The sequence below is a fragment of the Gallus gallus genome, chromosome 2, assembly GCF_016699485.2.
Source record: "Gallus gallus isolate bGalGal1 chromosome 2, bGalGal1.mat.broiler.GRCg7b, whole genome shotgun sequence".
In the NCBI taxonomy this organism is placed as follows: domain Eukaryota; kingdom Metazoa; phylum Chordata; class Aves; order Galliformes; family Phasianidae; genus Gallus; species Gallus gallus.
Genome location: NC_052533.1, coordinates 30,515,282 through 30,538,072, shown reverse-complemented (window position 1 = coordinate 30,538,072; position 22,791 = coordinate 30,515,282). Strand labels below are relative to the sequence as shown.

Sequence of the window (22,791 nt, the reverse complement as noted above, 5' to 3'; positions counted from 1 at the left end):
TTCCAAGCAAGACTGAAATGCCTTTTTAATGGAAATAATATTTTATTTTTACATACTAAATCCTGAAAACAAATAATAGTGTTTCCACAGTCAAGCAAAGCAGCCTGAACAAATAACATAGTTCAAGCTTTTGTAATTTCAGGTGTTAATGAGAAATACAAATGTTCCTCGGTGTGTGCAGCACAGCTGCTGCGAGCCTATTCCCCGAGAACAGAAAGGTCACCAATGTGTTCTGACACAGATTTATCACATTCTCATGTTCTCTCCCACATTTCTGAAGTCAGAGGGGTGCTTGGAAATAGCTCCTGAAAATAGCTGCCCAGGAGCACCATTAGCAGCTGTATGCAGAAGCTGCTGCTTTGACATCCAGTGTTACGCTGCCTCAAATAGTGCTCATTAGAGTCAAGGAGGATGGTTGGTTCCTGGAAAGCTGCTGGTGTAGCTGGAGAGCGTGGAAAAAAGGATGATAATGAAACAAAAGAGGGAGGGAGTGTGTGGATTAAGCTGATTGGTTCTGGGAGTCTTGAGCATTTTCTTCTTGAATTGATGGTAATATTATTAATGGACTAGAGCAGAGCTCTTCGACCTTTGACAGCCTGTCAGCAGTCAGCAGCAGAGGGCAATGTATCTCATCATTTTGTCTGCCTGGCTCAGTGGGTCTCAGCAGCCTTGGATGTAGATCTTCCTGTTCCATTTCTGGTCACCAGCACTGCTGGATGGTTTCACAGGCAGTGAGTTCCCCAGGTTAGTGCCACACACAACTGTAGCAGAAACTATCTGCTATTCAAGCCACCCTTCAAGTTGTAAGTGGCACAGCTAACTCCTCTTGCCTTTTAAGCACCTATGAAAGGACAGCTGTCTTCTGAGCCGCTGTGCAGCACTTGACTTGGTGGCACATTGGGGGCTTGGCAGTGCTACGATGGCTCACAGAAAAGCAAAGCAGGCAAGGATTGGCTTTCTGACCCGTTCTCTTTCTCTGTCTTGTAGGCAATGAAGTTCCTTCGAAAGAGCATCATGAACTGAAGCCATACATCCACCACCTGCACGTCATCGACAACCAGCAAGCTCTCTTCGAGCTTTCTCACAGGATAGAGCCGCGAGCGTGAGCGTACACAGCTTCGTATACCTTGTAACTGCAGCACTTTGAATTAAGTGAATGTTTATGCTAAGCATGTTGCTTCCCTATATGAGAACAGTTTACTGAGTTTTATCAGTAGCTCACACAACATGCACAGGAAAATCAGGCAGAGCAAGCAAAGGAGCTGCTCGCAGAGCTGCAGGGCAAGCTTGGTGCCATCCCCATTGCCACCAAACGGAGCAGCACTCTTTGAGCTCATGAGCTTGGTTTCTGTGAAAATACTGTTTGGTCCAGTGTAGCTTTCAATGCAGATTCTGCCAGTATTAGAAAGAAAGGAAGCGTCGTGTCACAGCAGCAAAACATTTCCGCAAGCAACATGCAGCAAGGGGATTCTCAGCTCACCGCAGTACGTACCTCGCTAATTCAAGGTTGCCAAAAATACCGTGCAATCCGTGCAGCTCCCCTGAGTCCACCGGAGCGCCTTGTTTGAGATAAGTACAGACAACCAGGAGTGGAAACATAAGACAGGAGTGCACCAGGTGAAACTCAAGAGCCTGTCATGATCTGGAGGTCAGAACTAAAGCGTTGATAGTGTTCTGGCCCCTCAAGCATCTGCTTTATAGAATACACTATCACAGCCAATCCACTTTTGTTGCAGTTCCTGGACACAGTTGTTTGTACACGAAAAATACATTAATTTCTTCCTTTTCAGTTATCTCAGATTTAGTATCAGCTCTTGCAGATGATGTGTAATAAACTGTTATAGCAGGAGCTTTTTTTATCAGCTTGGATTACAGCCTCCTTTGTGTCTATTCCAAGGCAATGCCTAGGCTTGCCCACCTTCCTAACTAACCTTCTGGAAATACTCTACTGCAGCAGGCAAGGTGTCACCTCACTTGCACACACTTCCAGTTTCTAAAGAGCAGCGGGGTACCCCTCACAGGATACCAGGGAACCACCTGCATACACAGCAGGCTCTCATTATTAGGGTCCTATTCAATTTCACATGGCTAAAAGTAGTTCTTCTGAGCACATACCAAGATGGCATTTCTAATGTCCTATCTATGACTGACCTAAGCCTAAGAGCCACTATCACCACAGCTCTGGTTTTTAGCGTGAAGAAGTTACCCCACAATAATCTGGTGCATGCCACAGGCAATAGGCAGCGTGCTACTCTGGCACTGGTTTGTACACAGACTTGTAGTAACAGTCCCTTTGCAGAGCAGGAAGGTGGATGCATCGCACTGCTCTGCCTTTCTCTATTACATGTATTCCACACGAGGAAGACTTCCAAGAAGATGCTGCTTTACTGAAATGTGGGTCTACTGAATAGCACGCTCTTCATTGTAGTTTTATGTCTGGTTTAAAGGGATTAAAGAACAGCTTTAACAGGTAGTCTGTGGGGGAATCTGTAGAATGCATTCAGTTTTCCCATCTGTGAAATATTGTATAGATCTATTGTAAAGGAAACAGATGTTTCAGAAATGTATTTGCTTGTACTTTGTTATTATCAAATCCTATATGTTTTGTTTTGTTTTTTTTTTTTTTAAGAAAAAGAAATCTTCTTTTTACCCAGTGAAAAGAACAAAAAAATAAACTCTTGCTGGCCATGGAGTAAAAATTTGCTATGTTCTTCTGTAGATGTGACTGCACATACTGTAAATAACTCTTTTGTGCAAACAGACCAAAACTGTTCAGATGAGGACACTAGCTGCACTGGGCTCCTTTTGCAGTGTAAGAACACAAACCATGGGTTGTGTTTGCTTCTTGTTTTGTTGCAATTCTTCCTCTGGCTACAGCACTCCCTGAATCCCCACCCTGATGCATTACTTGCTTTGTTTGCTGGTTTTTGAGCTCCCCCTTGTGAAATCTCATTATGTGGCATTATTTTGAAGAGCTTAGACCTGACTGCACGCGCTAGCGCATACAGTACTCTACTCCACAGATTGTTGTGTTGAAACGTGTGGGAGAAGGAGCATAAGAAAGTACCGTGGTTCACTGCATTCAGCTCTGTGATAGCTGCGGTGGTTACTGCTGATGGAGGAGCAGCAGTGCCAGAGGTAAATGAAGGAAATTAAAGAAGAGGAAAAAAAAATAAAATAAAGATGACTGTTCAGGCATTGATTGGAGAGTGTGCTGAAGCCAACCTGAAGGCACCTCACTGGCTGAACTAAGCGGCTGGGTAATGCTGCACCAGTGGGCTCCAGGCCAGGTTGGGTATTGGCTTTCTTCACACTGCAACTCTACGCTAAATCAGGTGCTGTCAGCCCTTATAGCTGGCAGAAAACCAGTCTGAAGGCACACAGCCAGCACTAAGCCCATTATCTGTGTTATGGCTAACTGGGCTATTCTTTAAAACTTGATGAGCTAATTTTCATAGTGGCCTTTCTTATTTGGATATGACGTTATGGTCTGGAGGCCCAACTTTGGTGCATCAGTCTCACATTGAAAAGATGGATCTTCCAACTGTTACCTTAAAAGAAAGGCAAACAACCCAAATCTAGAGATAATCTGTAACAAACAAACAGAGTCTTCCTTCAACAACTGAAGCATTGCAGAGCTGAGCTGCAGTCAGGCAGGCACTTTGAAGGGTGGTTGGTGAATGAGAAGTAAACCCTGTGAATGAGATGGGGGCCCCACACAGTCTCTGCAAGGGCCCAGCACAGGTAACACTGTGAGTTTCAAGTCATTCTTCCCTCTCCAATTTATGTTATGTGGATAGAATTCAGGAATCTTCTGAGTTTATCACAGTCACACTTGTGGTTAGGTACTCGGCCTATTTGCATGAGTAGCTAGGAGGAATAATTAGACAAAACAAAGGGAAAAGCTTCCATGACACGTTTAATTCTAGCCCCATCTGAGGTAGAAGTTAACTCCATTTGCATGACACTGGCAAGAAAAAAATAAAAGGGGGTATTGGAAACAATAAGACGTGGCTGTAAACTGATAAAGAAAGATGTAAATACTAAACATTTTAGCAGAGTAATATTTATTTGCATAGCCTATTTATTGTCATTGTATTACACCGTTAAGAAGTACTGGGATGAAGTCAGTGGGCTGAGGAAGAACACCTGCCTGTTACGTTCTCTCTGAGTGCCATAATGCTGTCAGCTTGCATTAAGAGTAATAAAATAGAAAATCCCAAACCAAGGTGTTTACCTAACTTCTCAGGGACTACAGCTAGTAGTTATCCACCGCTATGAGACTCGGTATGTATGAAATAATCTGATTTACCAGAATCAATGTCGCCAATGTTTTCCTTTTCATCTTACATGCTTGTCTGCCTCTGTACATACTAATTGTGTTGTGTATTTATGAGAGCTAGTAAGCAATAATTTATATGTCAAAATGGCCAAGCAATACAAGGTTAAAACTTGTAGAAGCAACTGTTACGTTTATCTTGCATTTTCCAGTGTTTTTTAATATTGCTTTTCAAAATATAAAGACTACCTTAATGAAGCTGGGCTCTGTGCCTTCCTGTCTCTCACTTACCCTTATTGTTCCTCACTGATGTATTTCATACTCACGCTTTCAGTCATGCAGCCCTGAAACCCCTCATGGCATTTGCAAGGGGAATGCAGCATGCATCAGGAGCCTGACCCCACTCAAAGCACTGCTCCAGTGTGCGGGACTTGCTAATGCTGATATATTCCAGGTAGTTTCAGAAGCAGATGATGTTAATGGGGTCTCAGATGTGCCTTATCATCACTGCACAGCCTGAGAGGGGCCTGGTGCTACTGTGAGAAGTCCCTGTGGGAGAGGGAGGAGAAAACCTGTCTTCCAATCCCCCAGAGTCTGCTTATCAGCACTTGATCCTCTTAGTGAGGACAGTAAATGCTTTCCCCTTGCTTCAGTTGTCCCTGCTGGTGCTGCTGCATTTTCCCCTGCCTTCTCTCAGTTGTCTGCACCAGGGAGGATGACTTTTAACTGGAATAATTAAGGCAATGCAAGCTCAGAATGTTGACACAGCTCTATAGCATTGTCTAAAGATACTTCATGGCCAGACATCCTTTTCCAGGCCCAGCTGTGCTGAAGACTTTGTGCTCCCAGCTGTTGATCACGGTCCCTCCCATGAAATCATTTCTCCCCACACTTCAGCTCAGGAGGCCTAGTGGGCATTTCCTAACCTCCTGCAGTTACTTCAAGCCCAGTGTAGCTGCATACAAACAGGTAACTTTGTACAAAAGGGCTCTCCTTCCATCCCATCGGAACCATGGAAATGTGTAGGGCTGAGACTGGGTGCTTAGAGCTGTGGGAAGGCACAAGGAAGCAAGCGGGGAGTTTGCTGGGGCACCACACAGCCCTCTGTGCAAAGCAGGGCTGACTCCCCCAGAGGCAATTGCTCTGCCCTATGCAGAGGTGATTCCCTCTTCTCCATATAAGAGAGAGCTCAGCCTGAGAAAATCCGCCTTGATATTTGCTGTTCCATAGCTCAGCAGGCTTTCCTGCCACACTGGGTCATGCTCTCTTCTGCCATGGGGAGGGCAGCTGAGTACACACAAAGCCAAGCCCAGGAAAGCAGGGGGAGCAATCATCTTGAAAGCCTTGGCAACCAACATCTGAAGGGTGCTGCTGATCCTTTCCAGGCCCCACTTCCCCAGCGGGAAACCACTTAAAAAAATCCAAAAACAACAACAACAACAAAAAAGCCACAACAGTCAGAAAGGAATTATGTAAGACCCTGAAAAAAAAACTGGGGGGGGTGGGAAGGAGGGATGGGGAATGAGGAGAGCTGTTCAGGAGGTCACATAAATCCAGCAGGGGGAAACTCTTCCTTTGTGTGCTCTCCTTGGGTCTGATTGGTTGCACCTGCAGATACAGAGTGTTGGGACCACATATAAATAGGAGCTGTTGTCCTTTTTGTGTGGGCTGGCTGTACTTCTGGTGCCTACAGTGACTTCCAGTGGGGTTTCAGCTATCATCTGGTAAGTAGAGCAGTTCTGGGGGTGCTAAAAATCAACGTAGTTCAGATTATAATTTGGCAGCAAAGCCAAACTTACTTTTCCTTCTTCATTTTAGAGAAGCACATGTCCAAAATGAGCAAGGTATGAAGATTTATTTTAGCAGAACCCAATGACCTACAGAACACCCAAGGACAATTGCTCAGAGCCTCCCTTGACAGGTTTAAATGATGGCTCTGAAAGGAGATGGGATATCTTCACTGCACAATGTTTAGAACAGGCTTTCTTTTTGTCTTGTACCAAGAGCTGCAGGGAGTTTTCGGGCCTTCTAAATGTAAGCAGCTTGGGTTTTTTCTCCTGCAATTGCTCCTTCCTAAGTGCAAGTCCTTTCCTGCCCAGAGTGATGGGAGGAGCTGCCTCTGTGGGGAAATCATTTTGGTAGAGTGTCACTGAGCTTGTGGAAGTGACACTGGCACAGCTCATCCATTTAACCTAAGTGGTAAAGTGCCTCTTGAGAGAAGTACCACCAGCTGTGACAGATGACTTGAAAGCACAGAGCTGTGCTTTGCTGGAGGGGAATTTACCAGGAAATCTAAGTGGGGGTGATTCAGATCTAGAAAAAATTGTTGTCCAAATGCTCCTTGAACTTTAGCAGCTCGGTGCCATTGGCACTGCACTCTGGTGAAGAACCTTTATCTAAACCTCCACCTGATCCCCCCCTGATAGCCCCGTGCCATTCCCTCGGGCCCTGTCTCTGTCACAGAGAGCAGAGCTGAGCGCTGCCCCTCTGCTCCCTGTGTGAGCTGGGCCGCCATGAAGCCTCCCCTCAGCTCCTCTGCTCTGGGCTGAACACACCAAGGCACCTCAGCTGCTCCTTCCTCGTGCACACTGACCTCTTGACAATCGTCTCTGTAGTCTTTGTCTCCTTCTGACACTAACAGTTTTATGTCCTTGCTGTGTTGTGGCACCCAACCTGCGTGCAGTGCTGGAGGTGAGGCATGCAGAGCAGGACCATTCTTCCCCTCACCTGGTGGCACTGCTGGGCCTGGGGCACCCCAGGATATGGTTGGCCCTTTGGGCTGCCAGGGCACACTGCTGGCTCATGTTCAACTTGCTGTCAGCCAGAACCCCCCAGTCTCCTTCTGCAAAACTTCACTGAGGGATTTGCCTCAGTGCTTCTAGGTGATGATTCTTCAGCCATAAATCTCTTGGAAGTTCGAAGTCTTCAGGTTGTGTCAGGGACCTTGGGAAAACTTCTATCAAAACAAATCCAGCTGCTGTTGCTAAGAGTGTCTCCCCCTCTTTCATTCAGAAAGACAGTTTAAAGTCATGTTGACCTATTGCTTGTTGGTTGGAGACCTCTCTGTGAGTTGATGATGTGACGGTGAGAACTACCAAAGAGTCATAGAGCTCAACTGGGAATGATCTGAATGGGTCTGAAATAGTCTACAATTCACTTAGGTACTCTTATCTAGTGTTTATCTGATGAGATTTACTTCATTTTAAGTGACGTAATTCATTTTAATTTTAAATAAAGAGCTTCTGCTGAAGAATGTAATGTAGATTACCTAATTAAATTTAATTTTGTGCTTTTTTTTGCAAATGTGGATTAATTCTCAGAGTGCTTTGAGTGACTCCAGAAGACTTTATCTGGCTTTGTGCAAGAGCAAATGACAGAAATCCAGGGTTAGATACAGAGTTTTCTGAGGGTGCTGAGTGATACCAACATGACGAAGGTGGCTATCATTTCCCATCAAGAACTAGATAAGAAGTTGCCTTTGCCATTTTTTTTTTATGAAGCCAGACAGGGTTCTTAAAGGGAGCATCTCTGCAAGGAGCAGATCATCATTCTGATCAAGTAGAGGGCTTGGTTGGCATGGTTGCTTCCAGCAAAAGCTGCTGCCAGCTGGAACAAACTTTTCCTGCAGCTAACCTGCTCTTAGCAGTAGCTTCCCTCTCAAAAATTCAGATACCATTGACATCTAGTGGTGAAATCCTGTGTCAGTTTATTGCATCAAAACTGCCTTTGCAACCTCAAGAGACTGTGGGGTATAATGCAGCCAGGAGAGGCTCCTCTGTCATCTGTGTGGTCCACTGATCCCAGTTTATTAGATTTGTTGACTCAGATTCCCATTTAAGTCGACTGATGGGATTATCTGTTCAGCCTTTTTGTGCACGTTTCCCCCTGGATTTAGTTTCCAGCTTTTATGATGAGAGGGCACATTCACTTAGGACAGATGCTAATGGGAATAAAGACCGCTGCCTCCTCAGCTGTCAGTAGTCCCCAGAGTCAGCGTCTCATCCAAAGCTGCTGGCTGCCGCGTGAGCATTTGGCCCAATGCAGCTTCTCCAAACATGCCACGGAGTTGTCTGCATGCATTTGACAAAAGCAAGCAAATTCCCTGCCTGCTGGGCTAATAGTGTGATGCTGAATTCAGTGTTTCACCTAAGTAGTGGTTTTGTGGGAACGAGTGGCAGTTTTTCTCCAGGAGGTGCTGTTGTACACATGCAGCCTGCTCTCTTGGTGGTAGTTTGCAGCTATATTCACCTGACCTTTGAAAAAGAGGAGGTTAAACTGTCCTGTGTAGCAGTGCTAAGCATTGATTCCCAAATACAGTGTGCAGCAAATGAATCGCACTATGAAAGGAAAACAGACAGTTGCAGGTTGAGATCTTTCAGGTGTCACAGCCACCCTGGCAGGAGGCACAGCTCTGCTGGGCTGTGTCCTCTGGAGCAGGCACAGGGCACACTTCTGCACCTGTGGTGGGTGCTGTGGGGCAGATCTGCAATCCCTGTGCCATTGTGTGTCACCTCCTCTTCACCCTGGGCACAATGCACTGAATTCCACGTGTCTTTACTACCTCTATGTACAGCTGGGTGAGGGAGCGAGCACAGCTGGGACCCACCTTCTGTGGCATGTGGCATCACAGGGAAGCTGCAAATATATCGAACAGTGGAGCATTTAGAAATCAGTTGTGTTATAAGCTGCTGGCTGAAACTCTGGGAAAATCTGGATTTCAACCCCCCCCTAAATATTAATCAGATTTTGGTGGAACTTGGGCAGTAGGAACACTGTGGTTTTATCACGTGTGTATCCTGTAATTACAAAGAAGTGTGATGCACTGCTTCTGAACTTGCATGATCAGTCAGATCACAAACCTGGGAGATGTTCTCATCCAAGGCAAAACTATTCTACATAATAACCCCCTCGTTTCAAACACGTACACAACTCACTAACTCTGCTTTACCCTACCACTAAGGCGTTCAGCTCATTATGGGGTCTCCCCAGAGTCCGCTTTGGGGGCACAAATCACTGTGCTATTGTGACTGTGGTCACTGTGATAGTCATTGTTCAGCCGGGGGTGGCAACTGGGACTGTTAACAAATGCTCTTCTCTGGACTCAGGAAGAAGAGTGCTTATGATCAGCAGTTAAAAGAAATGTCAATAACTCTTGTTCATTGAGTGGATCCATAAGCAAGTAAAAATGCTAACTGAAAAGGACCCTTAAGATTGTCAAATCCAACCATTCACTGAACACTTCCAAGTTCAACTCTGAACTGTGTCACTTCAATGCCCTGTCAGCACATCTCTTAAGTACTTCCAGGGATGGCTTAGATCTTCCCCTTGGGATTAGAAATCCATCTGCAGTGTCTGGCCTGGCCGGTGAGCTTCCCACAACTGCTCCTTCTCCGAACCCACTTCCACGTGCCATGGTGGAGGGTTGCTCAAGAAATGCTCCGTGGCAGACAAGGAACTCCCTCTTTCTGGGACCTGTTCTGCTCACTGTAGACATGATCCCAGGCTGAGCCCCGATATCTTTCTTAGCGGCCTGCCACTAGCAACGCTTTGCTCCCTGGGTCTCTTGTTCTGCTGAAACAGCAATCAGATCTTACTGGTTTGGGTCTTATTAGCATATAGTGCAATGGCTTTATTTCCTTCTGTGAATACCTTTGTTGGAAGAGATTGAAAAGAGGGTTACTTTTGTATTTCTAGCTCGTAATATCTCAGGCTGGGTGCTAGCAAGAGCATATTGTGACTGAAAGGCAGATAACTGGGCCTAGAAAATCATGTCCTGTCTTGTGCACAGGTCTGTACCATCAGATGATTGGCAGAAGAGGGGACTGTGAGGCTTAATCCTGCTTTTGAGCTTTATTCTCCTTTATGAAGCAGTCACATCTGGAGTAACACGTAGTGCTTGTGGGAGCAAGAATTTGCTGCTCATACAATTGAGGGAGAAAGAGAAAGCATTTTTAACCTGGTTTCTAAAGAAAAAATGTCTCATTTGCTTGCCCTGTCTTATCCCTTGTTAACTTTTTAGTACATGAGACTCATTCAACCAAATCTGAAAGTGTAATGAAAGCCTCAGAAATAATTATATGCCTGTGGGGAGCTCAGATGGCAGCTGGGAGAGATAAGGAGGAGTCACACAGCAGCACTGCTCCTCAGCCCCTTGGTGCCCTGTGGTGGGCATGAAGCCAGCTCCTGCCCAATGCTGTGTTAGCTCTGTGTTAGCTCGTGCCTGGTGGAAATGTTGCAGGTCATAGGAACCAGTGTGTGAGCATGCTGGAGCAAGGCATTGTTAGCACAACTTGCCTTTCATGCTGGAGGTTTAATGGCTGGTGGAGCCAGCAAGGCATGGATCCAGGGTCATGATCTAGTTCCTGCTTTCAGCACTGTAGGCAAGTCATTACTGCTGATGTTCCTTTGTTTCACATCATAGTGCTTTCCTCCTGCCTTTTTCCAGCCTTGCCTTTGTGCACCCTGCAAAGAGGATGAATGTCTCTTGTTATCTCAGGCAGGAGACTGACCATTTGTGAGCGCTGTGCATGAGGCTGACACCCAAATGCTATTATTGCCCAGTTCCTACCTGATGAATACCAGTAGAACGCCAGTGTCATTTTAGATGTATGTAACTGGGTTGTGTGCATCTTTTTTTCTTCCTTCCGTGCTTTCTATGTCTGGAAAAGAGAACAGCTCAGGGGACAAGAAGTCAAACACCAGTCTTATTTCTCAGCTGGATATGTTGCAGCGCAGAGACCAATGCTGGACTACCTTACAGCATCTTTTCTGAACCTCACTTAAGGAGTGTAAGCAAAGTGCTTTAAGGGCTCCCAAAAGAAAGGATCCACAGAGGCCTTAAATCTTGTCTGTCCAAAGAAGACAATGCAATTTGATTGTATCAGAAAGGCCCCAGTCTGAGGCAGAACTGCTATTACACACAGCTGATAACAGTGCAAATGTGGTTCAGTACAAAGACATTTTGGACCTGCTTTTAATCAGTAAAAAGACATTTCTAGCTGGAGCAAATTGGATAAGAATCAGATAAAGTTTCCTGCCTTGAGTTCAAGTAGTAAAATGAAAAAGATCTGAAATAATGTGAACTGATGTTTGGGTAGGGCATGGTTTTGTTTGCTTTTCTTTTCCTTTTCGTCTTTTCTTCCCTCTCTGTTGTATAAAAACAGAAACCAAAAGAGGAACCCATCTCTTTCCAATTAACGCTCAGTGCTGCCGAGTGGAAGAAAATCCCGCAGTGCCATCTAGGGGCTTCTGTGTTCGGGAGAGGGCTTCGGATGCTGAAGTTCCCACTTACTGGGAGTTGGCAGTACGTTTTAGCTGCTCTCACCGTGCCAAAAGTAGTCCCCAAAATGGATGGTGCTTGTTTATTACTCACCCCCTTGCATATGGAGGAGAGCATAACATGCAATAGAGGTGCACTGCCAAAAGATAATGGCGCTCACTTCCAATACCTGAGAGGTCCTACGTAAGCTCCACATCTGAAAACCATGTGGAGCAGTATTTGCTGTTTCCATAATTCCAGTATAAACAAGCACAATATGCTTAGTTCTGGCAGGCAACTTGATCAGACTTTTCTCCTTCTCCACTCACTAGTGGAGCGTTGGTGTAGAATGGTGTATTTCTCTCCAAGGAAAGGTAGCCTTTGCATCACTTTGCTCTTTTTTTTCCCTATGTCCTGGCTTCCCAATTGCTTTTCTGAGCACACAGAGAGTCAAGAAATGATTTATGTGTGAGGTGAGTGACCATGGCAGAATTTGACTTGGGGAAGTGGCACCGTCATACTCATAGTTTGTCTGAAGCACACATGATGGAACAAAGGTACCACCTCACATTGTTACTGCAACAGTGGTGGCAAAGATGACTCGAGGGCATTATGACTAAAGCAGGAGCATATAGCATCACTGTAAGACAAAGGCATTTGGCTTCCTATGCCCTTCCTCTTCAAATGCAGTAGCTATTTTAGGCTCCTGTTATTTTTACACATTAACAGTGTTTCCTATTCTCATACTGTGAGCAAAAAGTAGGGCATTCTTCAGACAGGAATGATATTTGGAGTATCTTTGTTAACTGGTGTGATGTCTCTGAATAGAGGTGGCCGGGTTCCTGGCAGCTGCTAAAGATGTTCCACATTTGTTTTCATGAACCTCTGTACTCCCTGCACCCGTGTTGTGATCAAAGCTCTCCTGAGCACAGCGTGTCGGATATGGCAAAAGAGGGCAGATAATATGCTGTAATGAGGGTCATGCTGGCTCCAACCTTCATTTTATGGTTAAAGCAGATTTCCTTTTATTACAGAAATGTAAGGTTACATTTTGTGAGATTACGCAGGCTTGATTAATCATCTTTGCAAGAAAACAGAGAAGCAGTCTGCAATGTTTGTCTATATGTATACTTAAATCCTACAGAAGGAAATATTTAATCTTGAGCTTAATAAGGGACAGACTGTGTCTGAATGAGAAGGAGAAAGACTTATTTTCTGAAGAGTCTTGCTGTGTGTTGTAGTCAGATGGAGTTTGTCAAATGGAGCGGCGCAACAATGACACCTTCTGTAGAACACCAGAAATGCCATGTCCTGCCATTCTGGCTTCTGCCTCGGAAATTCCTGACCTGGATTCTGGCGGAGAGCTGCCGATGTACGCTCTGAAGCAGTTGTCTCTACAGAGAAGTGGCTTTGCTACCAGGTGGTACACATGTGCCCCAGGTTGACCGGCTGCAAGCTGAAAAAGGGAAGGCTTTTGTAAAAATGTTAGAAATGTTACAATCTTTTCAGCATTCCTAATCAGATTCTTTTTACTTTTGTTTTTTCTATCTAAAAGCATACTTATGCAAATGAACAGGAAGCTGAGTTGCTTACCTGAAGTGTTTTGAGTTCACAGTGTGCATGAGGGCCCCAATCCTGTGCTAGAGGCACTGACAGGCCACTCGCTAAAAATATTCCACTGCTTCATATTTCCCAAATTAATTCATTAAAAGGACAGAGCACAAGAGGGAGCCAGACTCTGCATCCTGGTAAGCTCTTGGCTGTGGGCTGGGCAGAGGCAAGAGGAGCCAGTGCTCCAGTCCCTCTACTCCGAACTCTGTCTATGTTTATATGGCAACTTCAGCCCAAGGTACACAGTCCCATGGACAGGAGGTTGCCAACAGGACAGCCACTGTAGGACAACTAAGAGTTGAGCTTCTGCATCCTGAGCCTCAGTCCAGCATCTTTGCCACCAGTTGGCTTTCAGCTGCGCTGAGCATGTGGGCTCAGCAGGGAGAGATGCAGAGACCGCTATGTTCCTCTAATGGCATTTCTGCCATGCACTTGTCAGAATGCTTGGCCCATAGTTGCTAAAACTTTTTTTAAGGCAATGAGTGTTTCTTATTTTTAGGAGAGCTAGTCCAAGGACTTGGGCTCCAGTCAGCATCACGCATCCTCAGGAATGTTTGCAGTGTAACCTGATAGAATACAGCAGTGCTAGATAGTTTTGTTTTTCAGTTTAACTTCCAGATAATATGAAACTGACAGGCTTACACAGTTGAAATGAAGAGTATTTAACAACTTTAATTATACTTATTCAAGTTTTTACAGACCCTGCTCCATTGTGCCACAAGTAGCTAAGTGTCACTTCATGCCTCAGGTGACATCGTTGGGTCTCAGTGACCTGCTCCCCATCAGTGTGCCAGGTATGAGAAGGCTTAGGCTGACATAAACCTGAGAGGAAGGCATTATTTGTATGGCATGCTGTGCTTGCCACATCAGCTGTAATGTCAGGAGGAGCTTAATGCAATAAGTGCTATCTGAAATTTAATACTGCATTACCTTTAAGTACCAAACATGAATACAACCTTGTGTAGGTGAGCTGCTTTACAGGCTAACTCACTTTTGACATGGGTGACATATTTGTATTCCAATACCTCTCAGATTTTACTTATTCACTGCAGAAAGGTAGAAGCTTAGCCTCTTCCCATCCCTTGTCTTCATGTCCATGAGCCCATTGCCTTCGAGATTTTGGATTTCCTGTGATTGTTGCCAGGCCACCCTGGAGGGCATGCCAGACAGGTCCAGTGCCTCCTTGGCACCAGTACTTGTAGCAGTCTCAAGACTTTTCTGGTGCTCTCCATTCATTTGTTTAGGGGTAATGGTGGCCATCCTTGGGAAACACCTCAGATACTGCATTCCCCAAACCACTTTTAGGGTCAATCAGTGTCTGTCACTTTCTGAAATTTCCCTGAGATATGCTATATTTATGCTGAGATGTATATCTCTCCTCTCCTAATCCATCGCACAGGCACTTGCACATCTCTTATCTTAATAAAGAAAGGGCGATCTATTCATAGAAGCCAGCGTGGTTAGATGCTGGGGCTTTTTGTTTGTGCACTGTGGGGGTCCTGATCGCTCAGCAGGGGTCGGCATCCACTCCTGCACACAACACATTGTGTGCAGTGTCACCAAAAAAAAAAGAGCATTAATTAAAGGATGTCAGGAGAGGGGGAAAAAAAGAGAGGGCATTTTTAGGGGAGGGGAAAGCATGGATAACACATTTTCTAAAGAGAAGGAAATAGAAAGATATTTTACTGTCTTTTCTAATTTTGAAGGGAATTTTCCTTGCTTACCATATCTTCTGTCCATTTCCACAAAATTTGCCCAGGCAAATTTTCTCCTGATTTATTTTCTATATTTAATGCAGTGCCAATACTGTTACACAATTTTTGGATCCAATCTGCTACTCTGCAAATGTTGGGCACCAGTAGTAGGAAGATGCAGCAATATTTTGGTTATTGCTGTTTTCGGTAGATATATCTGATTTTTCTTAATCAGATACTGTGATATGAAAACCTGAATTTCACTGCAGTATATAAGCTTGTCTACATCTTCAAGGAATGAAAGAATCAAACTAAACAAGTGTCTGCTCCTTGTAATGTACCGTGATTCATTTTTAACACACCAGTGCAAATTTGCTAAAGGAAAGTATAATCCTTCTCCTTTCTTTAGAAAACTAGGCTAAAATATCTTGGGAAGCCCAAGTCCAGAGCAGATATCAGCATACAGAGAGCATTTGAGGAACTGCTGGTGGCATGCTGAATGAAGAAAACAGATGAGTAAATTAAAGTGTTGGCAATGTGAGACATTGGTAAGTTGAGGAAAACTTAAGGGGAGTAGTTGTCCATTGTCCTGAAGACAAGGGGTGGAAAAGGAACTTGGTTGTATTAATGAATTCGTTTATTTTCATCAGTTTCCAAATGGCCTTTCCAAATTCATGCAGTGGTGCACAAGGAACTTGGGAAACACTGGAGCTCCTCACCACCCTCGTGGCAGTGCCACATGCTTTCACCCTGCTGCTGTTTGAGAAGAGCAGCTCCAGAATGTGTCTCTCCTGGGCACAGTGCTGAGCTTTTTATTAGTGGTTACGAAATGTGATGATGAGGAGACGTTTGGCATGGCATGGGGGCAAAATAAAGGTGAGTTGTGTGTCAGACAGAGATGGAGTCATCCTGGGATTTAAGTCTGTGCCAGAACTTTTCTGGTTTTCCTTTATGTTGTTTCCCCTGTGAGGTACCTGGGCCTGAGGGGCTCCTTGGGCAAGAATCTGGGCTGTGACTGGTGGCTGAGTTGTATTGACGCAAGCAGCTGGCAATTGTGGTATTAAACAAAAACAAAAGCAAAAGGTTTTCTGGTAACTTTTTGGTGAACTCCCCCCACCCTCTAATGTGAGCTGAGCAGAATGCATTGCCCTTTCACAATGGGAAAAGTTAAAAGAAGTTGGGCTGTGTTGGGTGGTTACAGACTTGCATTTGGGGACTGCTGGCCTTGAAATCTCTTTCCTTTGTACAGAATCAGACAGTGTCCTGAGCAGCCTGTGATCAGAGTGGGCAAATGATTAGGAATAACAAGAGTTTTTCATCTCTATTCCCACTGAGAATTTGGGGATCTTTTTGTAAAATCTTTCTGACGATTGCTGCAAGTCCTCTTTGTTGTTGTGTTGAGGAAGACACCCTTTCATCCAAACACATTTCTGGCTGGCTGGATGAGGCGAAAGCCGACCTTTCTGATGAAATTGCCATAGGAGAAGAGTCTTTCTTGAATCAACCAGGCTAATTTTCACCCTTAAGCCTCCTCATGTAGAAAGAGAGCATGGAGTAAGAGAGGCACATCAACCCATGGCTTTCCCCACTCTCACTTGTTTACAGAATTAGACCATTAGTAACTTTATGACAAAGTGTGCAATAGCAGATCTGTGTCCAAACCTCCTAAAAACCTCTGTGCGTGCTGCAGGCTTCATAACAGTTAGGAAGCAAGTAATGTGACACACTTCATCCCAGGCATACGGTCTGTACTATTCCTTTTTCACCTTCTTGCTTATAACCTCGGCATTGTACAGAGTGCTTCAAGGATGCTGGTACAAAGGCAGTCATAAGTAATAAGTAATTGCAGTTACATATCTTATTAAAGTAGGTGGAAGGGCAGAAGGACTAATGCCAAAAGGGTATGAGGGATGAGACAGGAAAGGCTGAAAGCTTTACTATTAAAACTGCAATTTATTATTTACTAACACAATGTAATATTGGTAGGGCTTTCCCAGAAAATATTTATTTGAACCCTAAAAACCCCAAATGTATCCAATTTTATGTGTTTGTTAGTAAGAGTAGAACAAAAATGTGGTAGACTTCTTTATGCACTTAATTATGTAGCTGATGCAAGTTGCCTTAATTTCCAAATCTAATCTGCATAGATACAAAGATCATGGAACAATCTGGAGACTTGTTCTGTAACGGAGAGGGAAAAAACAACAAAGGGAGTAATTAAACCTCAAAAAAACCCATATACAAATAAGATAGTATCTGACAGAAAGCCACGGGGGGCGTCTTACTTTGTTATTCTTTTATTTATTGTTTTTTTAATGGCAGTATTTAAAAGAAAGGAGAGAAAGAAACAAAAGTCACTAGGAAATATGTGAACGTTGGTTTTCAGTTTGCAATAGCTAGGAAGGATTTTTCCATTTGTACGTTGTGTTGTCCCACACTTTATCATGCACTGTTCTTTAGCTATATTTATACATGATTTAAAAGACTCTTCAGAGCTGCAGGATATGGAAAAGTGTCCTGGAGTAGGAAACAATAAATGCCTAGATAAATGTGTATTTAGCTAAGCACTGCACTACACTGAATGGTATGTGGCTCCCTGTGAAATCCCATATGTGTTGTAATTGGGATATGAATGCCTTTATTTTCTCTGAAGACAAAAAAAATTGGAGTGAGACATCCTGTGAAAGGGACTTCTGTATTATGGCATGGTAAAGAAGAAGGTGCAGTAGGGATAGGCAATGATGTATTCATTTCTCACTACCTCAATGACTTAAACAACAAACAGTGCCCCTGGGGAAAACAAAAAACAACAAAAAACTGTTTCAAAAATACTTGATTCCTAAATGGCATCTTTGCAAACTGGTGAGTAAGCACTGCCAAGGTACCGTGTGGAAACTGCAGTGCTGGAGTGATGTTAATGAATAGGTCCAAATCAGTAGGTCCTTGGCTCACATTGATGCCATGGATGTTGTTATAACCCAGTAGCCATGATACAATATAAACAAAGGTCCTTGGCTACTCTTAGGCGTGTGATAATGTGTCATCGATGGCATACTGCTTTAAAGTCCTGTGGAAGACTTAACAGCCATGTATCTCCCAACTGTGTTAAAAAAACAAAAACAAAAACAAAAACACAAAAACAAGTAATGGCTGGACTTTTTTTATGTTAGATTTGTCTTACATCAGTCTCCCAGTGCAGTCCCCCACAGTCCTTGTTAAATCATTCCGAATATGAATTATCACAACTGGGAAAACCAGTTGCTCTCTGTACTCCAAATGTGCTGATCTTCCACTTCAGATCCTACTAATGTCTTTGATTGCTTGTCTATTATCACCATCCCATAAAGGCACATTCATGAGAGCGAAATTGATTACATTAAATGCATAGAAACAACATGAGTGCCCGGAAAGTCCCTGAGCTAAAAATGCCTCAGAAGTAGGAGAGTTTTAGAAGGAAGCATCATAAGTTTGGCCTGTCATGATGCCCTCATCCACTTCGGGTCCTACTAAGGAGGAAAATATTGGGCTAATTTTTTCGTCGATCAATTCTGGCTTTTAATGTTTTCTTGCTGGAACTTAAAGGTGTTTGTTTGTTTGTTTGTTTTTTAAAGTACCACATTAGGTGTTTGTCTGGTCTTTGGATACTTACAAGGATCTCTATGGCAGATTTGACCACAGGGCACCTCTTTGACCATATGAATGACCATAGTGCAGGTCCTGAATTGGGGAAAGCAGGATTGTAGGCGGTGTTTCAGTAAAAAAAAACAAAATATAACTTCTCTAGATCTATGTGACAGCCCTTTCTTGGCAAACACAAAGGTCACGCTACCTTCCCACTATAACTAGTGGGATTGCTTACATCTGCACAAAATATGCATCTTAAAGGGAACTTTATTTAAAGAGCTGTGTATTCTCTCTTGATAAGCATTGTGTATGATATGTATGTTTTGGGGTTAGTAATCCAGTAGTTTTTTCTGTGATCCATACAAACAAAATGCCCAAACCATAAGACAACAAAACCTTTAATTACTGTAATGTATGTACCGAGCATTTCTCCTCCTCCCTACTTCCCTTTGCCCAAACCATCCTTAGTTCCCCTGGGCATCATCTACATGCTAAAGCATCGAATCTATCACAGCACACTTAAACGGCTGCAGGAAATTTGTTTTACAAGGCTGGTTTTAACTGAACTACCTGCTGTGCACCACATTGCTACTGTTTGTGAAATGAATGATGGGAAAAGCAAGTCTGTGATTTCATTTGTTCAGACCGATTAGTCACACGTTGCATATGGTATCATTTGCTTGTCACTTAATGACTGACCAGCCTGCCTGAATCATTAGTGCAGCAGTGCAATGAAAGGAAGACATAAACATAATGATGAGCTCAAGGAAGTGGAGTGCTGTTTTACCTAAAAGAAATGGTGCGCAGAAATCCAGCACAGCTGCAGGTGCTCCGACGACAATGTGGGAAGCAGTTAGCTTCCAATTTAGCAGAAAATTAAGAGCGAAAAAACTGTTATTTGTGAGAGAAGATACTCATGGCAAGCAATCATCCATGCTCTATATCCACAAGATGAGCATTCAGCTGTCTTTGTCGTGACTTAAAACAATTGGTATCTTGGGCTGCATTCAACACCAGATTGGTGCTTATTATCTGCAGTTTATTCTTTCTTGGGATATTTTGTACCCCCCCTCCTTTATTTTATGGTTAATTTGCTTGCTTGAATGTAAAGCCATTTAAGCTGAAAAATCTGGATTGTGGTTCGTCATTGTGCCAGTGCTCTGAGCTGTGTGATGCAACATAATTGGCAATTTTCAAATTCATAATCCATTTTGTTTCATGCATACACACACGCACTGCCACACCATCTCTTCAAATCGGTAAAAAGCAAGATAAGGGCATGTGGATTCCTTCAGTGAAATAATATGAATCAGCAAGAGGCGTGTTTTTATAAAGTTAAATAGTTAAATCCCATGAGCCAAGAGAACATATCTCCCAAAGAACTAATTTTCTCTCCCAAAACCTCCAACAAATTTATTGGTCAGAGATTTTCTAATCTTGCACCAAGCAAGGCTTCCACCAGCTTCAGCAGGGCATCGCATTGCACAAAAATACCAAGTTTTAAGTTATGTTATTTTTAATGACTTTTGGTAGCAGGCTGCAGAACTTTCTAGGAAGAAAAACATCTTGGGGGGAAGGACTGGAACTTTCCATTGAAAAGGAAAGTGCAAGAATTTCTTACGTGCGTGGCAGTTTATGGTGAAGCACATTGCTATTTGTTCAGCAGCAAAACCTTAAATTCACTTCATGTAACTGATAATAAAACGCACAACAGAGAGAATTCAGGACCAGAGACCTTCTGTAAATGCATTGTGTTTTTCCTTGTTTCCTGTCTCTCCTTTGTTCCTAGAGAATCTTTCTCTTCTCCATACTTACATAATGTGGAGGCCTTAGGAGTTTCTTTGTCTCACCATCTTAGTGATAACACACAGTATTGGCAGGCTTGGTTCTCTTGTTTTTCTGTTTTTTGTTTGTCTGTTTGTTTGTTTAATTCTAAATGCTTATTTCTTCAAGAGTTACTTGGGTTTCTCCAATATACTCTATCCTGCCTGAGCTTTTGATTTTTACTACTTCCTTGCGCTCTCTTTCTGTTCTCACCAGCTGGCCACAGCGAATGCTCAGCTACACTCTATTTCCCTCTGCCTAATAGCCAGTCACCTCTTCTGCCAATTCTGCTTATGATTGCTCTGGTTTCCCTCTATCCCTTTCCAACACTCCTGTCAGCTTGCAGCATCTACTTCATTAAGCATTGCATTCTCTGTTTATCAGCAATGAAGGGGTCTTTATGGTGCAGGGGCAGAATTGCACAGTCCACCGACCATTTGCACACAGCGTGGCACGTGCCTGATGTCCAGGATTTCCCAGTCACCTATCAGGCAGGACATCACACAAACTGCTTTACTGCGAGATATGTTTGCTCACCCCAGTATGCAAACCTTTGTATCTGAGGTTGGTTTCACCTAAAATTGTTAACATCGTGATATGCAAGTCAAAATTTTTCAGTGGGTTTCATAGATCCACACTTCCCTTGGTGGAAGACTTACAGGATTGCTGGTAGCTTCAGATTTACTGGGTCTACATACTCAAAATGTCTCTGTTTTCTGGCAACCTGCCAATCTGTTCTTCAGTATGAAGGTGATGCAACATTTAGGCAAACGATCACAGGTAAAAGACAAGCACGGTCATCAGTCCATGTGTTCCAGTAGCTGAGAATTCAGAAAGCAAACAGAGAGTTAGCAATTGGGAGGAAAGGAATGGACCACGAGATGGAAACCGTCATTTTGCTGCTTTGTGAACGACCAATGTCCTTGTGTCTTGGGTACTGTCTGCTGTCCCGGTCAGTCCACTGTATACAGGGCAATAGCACGTGTCAACAAATATCCAAAACTTGAGACCAGGATTTTCATCTGGGAAAAGAAAAAAACAGGGTGGAAAACAAGGGGGCATTTACAGAAAGGATAGACAAACAATCAATCTTTTATCGTTACATGTTCATTTTGATTTGGAGGGCATAAGGGAACTGTGTTTTCCTAGTGAATTTCAGCTTATTGCTTTAAGAAATGTTGAATATTCTGGATATGCTTACAATTATTTGTATCTCTGCTTGGGAGTGGAGCAGCATCTCACCAGAGCTGTGTTCAGACAGGAAAAGAAGTACAGCACTGTATTCAGAAATAGCTCCTAAAACTGTTCAGCCATCCAAATTTAAAGAAAAATTATAACAATGTTGATAGTCTGTCTTTGTGATGGGCATTTGTAAGTATGGCAAGGTGAATTCTATTAAAATCTGGCTAACTGAATGATTGTTTAGCCCAAATGCTGTCATTCTGAAAGTTGTAAAATATTTAATCGAAGTTGGCTCATGTTGAGTTTGTGAGCCTCATGTATTCAGATGGTGAGGAGTAGTCCCTGCATCCTAATTGACAGCAACAAACTCTCACACTGACAGCTGCCTATGTATAATGACTCATATTTAAGAAATGTTTTTACAGTTGATTTATTTACTCATTGAATTGAGAATATCTCCAGTGGAAGAGTTCCTTTTTAAAAGCAAGCAATCATCTAACCAAAAAAAAAAAAAAAAAAAAAAAAAAAAACTCCCCAAAAACAAAGAAACAAACAAAAAAAACCAACAAAACACAAACAACAACAACAATCTATATTGAATCCACAGAGCATCTTCAAAATCTTCAGGAGAGACCTTTCTAATCTCCTCTCCTACTATTTATGGTCATCAAAATTCAGGTAGGAAGCAACCAAAGCTATCTGTAAACTTCCCTCAAAATAATTAAATGGAGTCAAAAGAGAGAAAGCAAAGTTTGAGGCATGAAAGTTTTGGGGAAAACGATTTTGATACGTTAGTTTCAAATTTTTTTCAGAAGTGAATCTGAATTTAATTCAAAGTATGTTAGTGCACTCTCTCCCTTTCCATTTAATGGTACAAAACACATACATATCAAAATAATTCTAGTTTCTTTTTTGTTCACTTGGAACTGTCCACTACTGAGGGCTCTTTTTCTTTTGAATAGTTCTGTATTAATCTCTGGTTCATTCTTCAAAGTCCAAATCTGTATCTTCACTAAGATTTTTTGACCACCACATAAGAAACTGTTTTCCTGTTTCCAAGTGCTCAGGCCCTGGCTTTCCAGGAATACTGGACCCAAAATCAAAAACTTGGTGTGCCACACACTTCCACACAAACACAAGTAGCAGCCAGAAGTCAGGTCCTAATAATGAAAGTCACTTGATCAGATCTGTTCATGTGCCAGTCAGGCAAACAGTAACCTGTATTTTGTTTCCTGTAAGCAAACACGTCTTGGAAATTCATCCCTGATTCCTATCTCCATTCCTAAGAACGTGGTAGAGGGGCAGCCAGCAAAAGAAAG

At 43.2% G+C, this 22,791-nt stretch overlaps 2 protein-coding genes across 3 annotated transcripts in view; both read left to right on the top strand.

Moving 5' to 3' along the window:
• Window positions 1–4,537, top strand: part of RAPGEF5 (Rap guanine nucleotide exchange factor 5) — a 151,361-nt gene extending 146,824 nt beyond the window's left edge. For both annotated transcript variants that reach the window (XM_015281856.4, XM_015281855.4), the window contains one exon: window positions 988–4,537. In XM_015281856.4, coding sequence (XP_015137342.1) covers window positions 988–1,106 — 119 coding nt within the window. In that variant the 3' untranslated portion in view covers window positions 1,107–4,537. The remainder of the gene's footprint in view (window positions 1–987) is intronic.
• Window positions 4,538–5,944: 1,407 nt separating this feature from the next.
• Window positions 5,945–22,791, top strand: part of CDCA7L (cell division cycle associated 7 like) — a 66,196-nt gene continuing 49,349 nt past the window's right edge. Inside the window, exon 1 of the mRNA XM_046922400.1 lies at window positions 5,945–6,003. The gene's annotated coding sequence lies outside the window, so the exon portion shown is untranslated. The remainder of the gene's footprint in view (window positions 6,004–22,791) is intronic.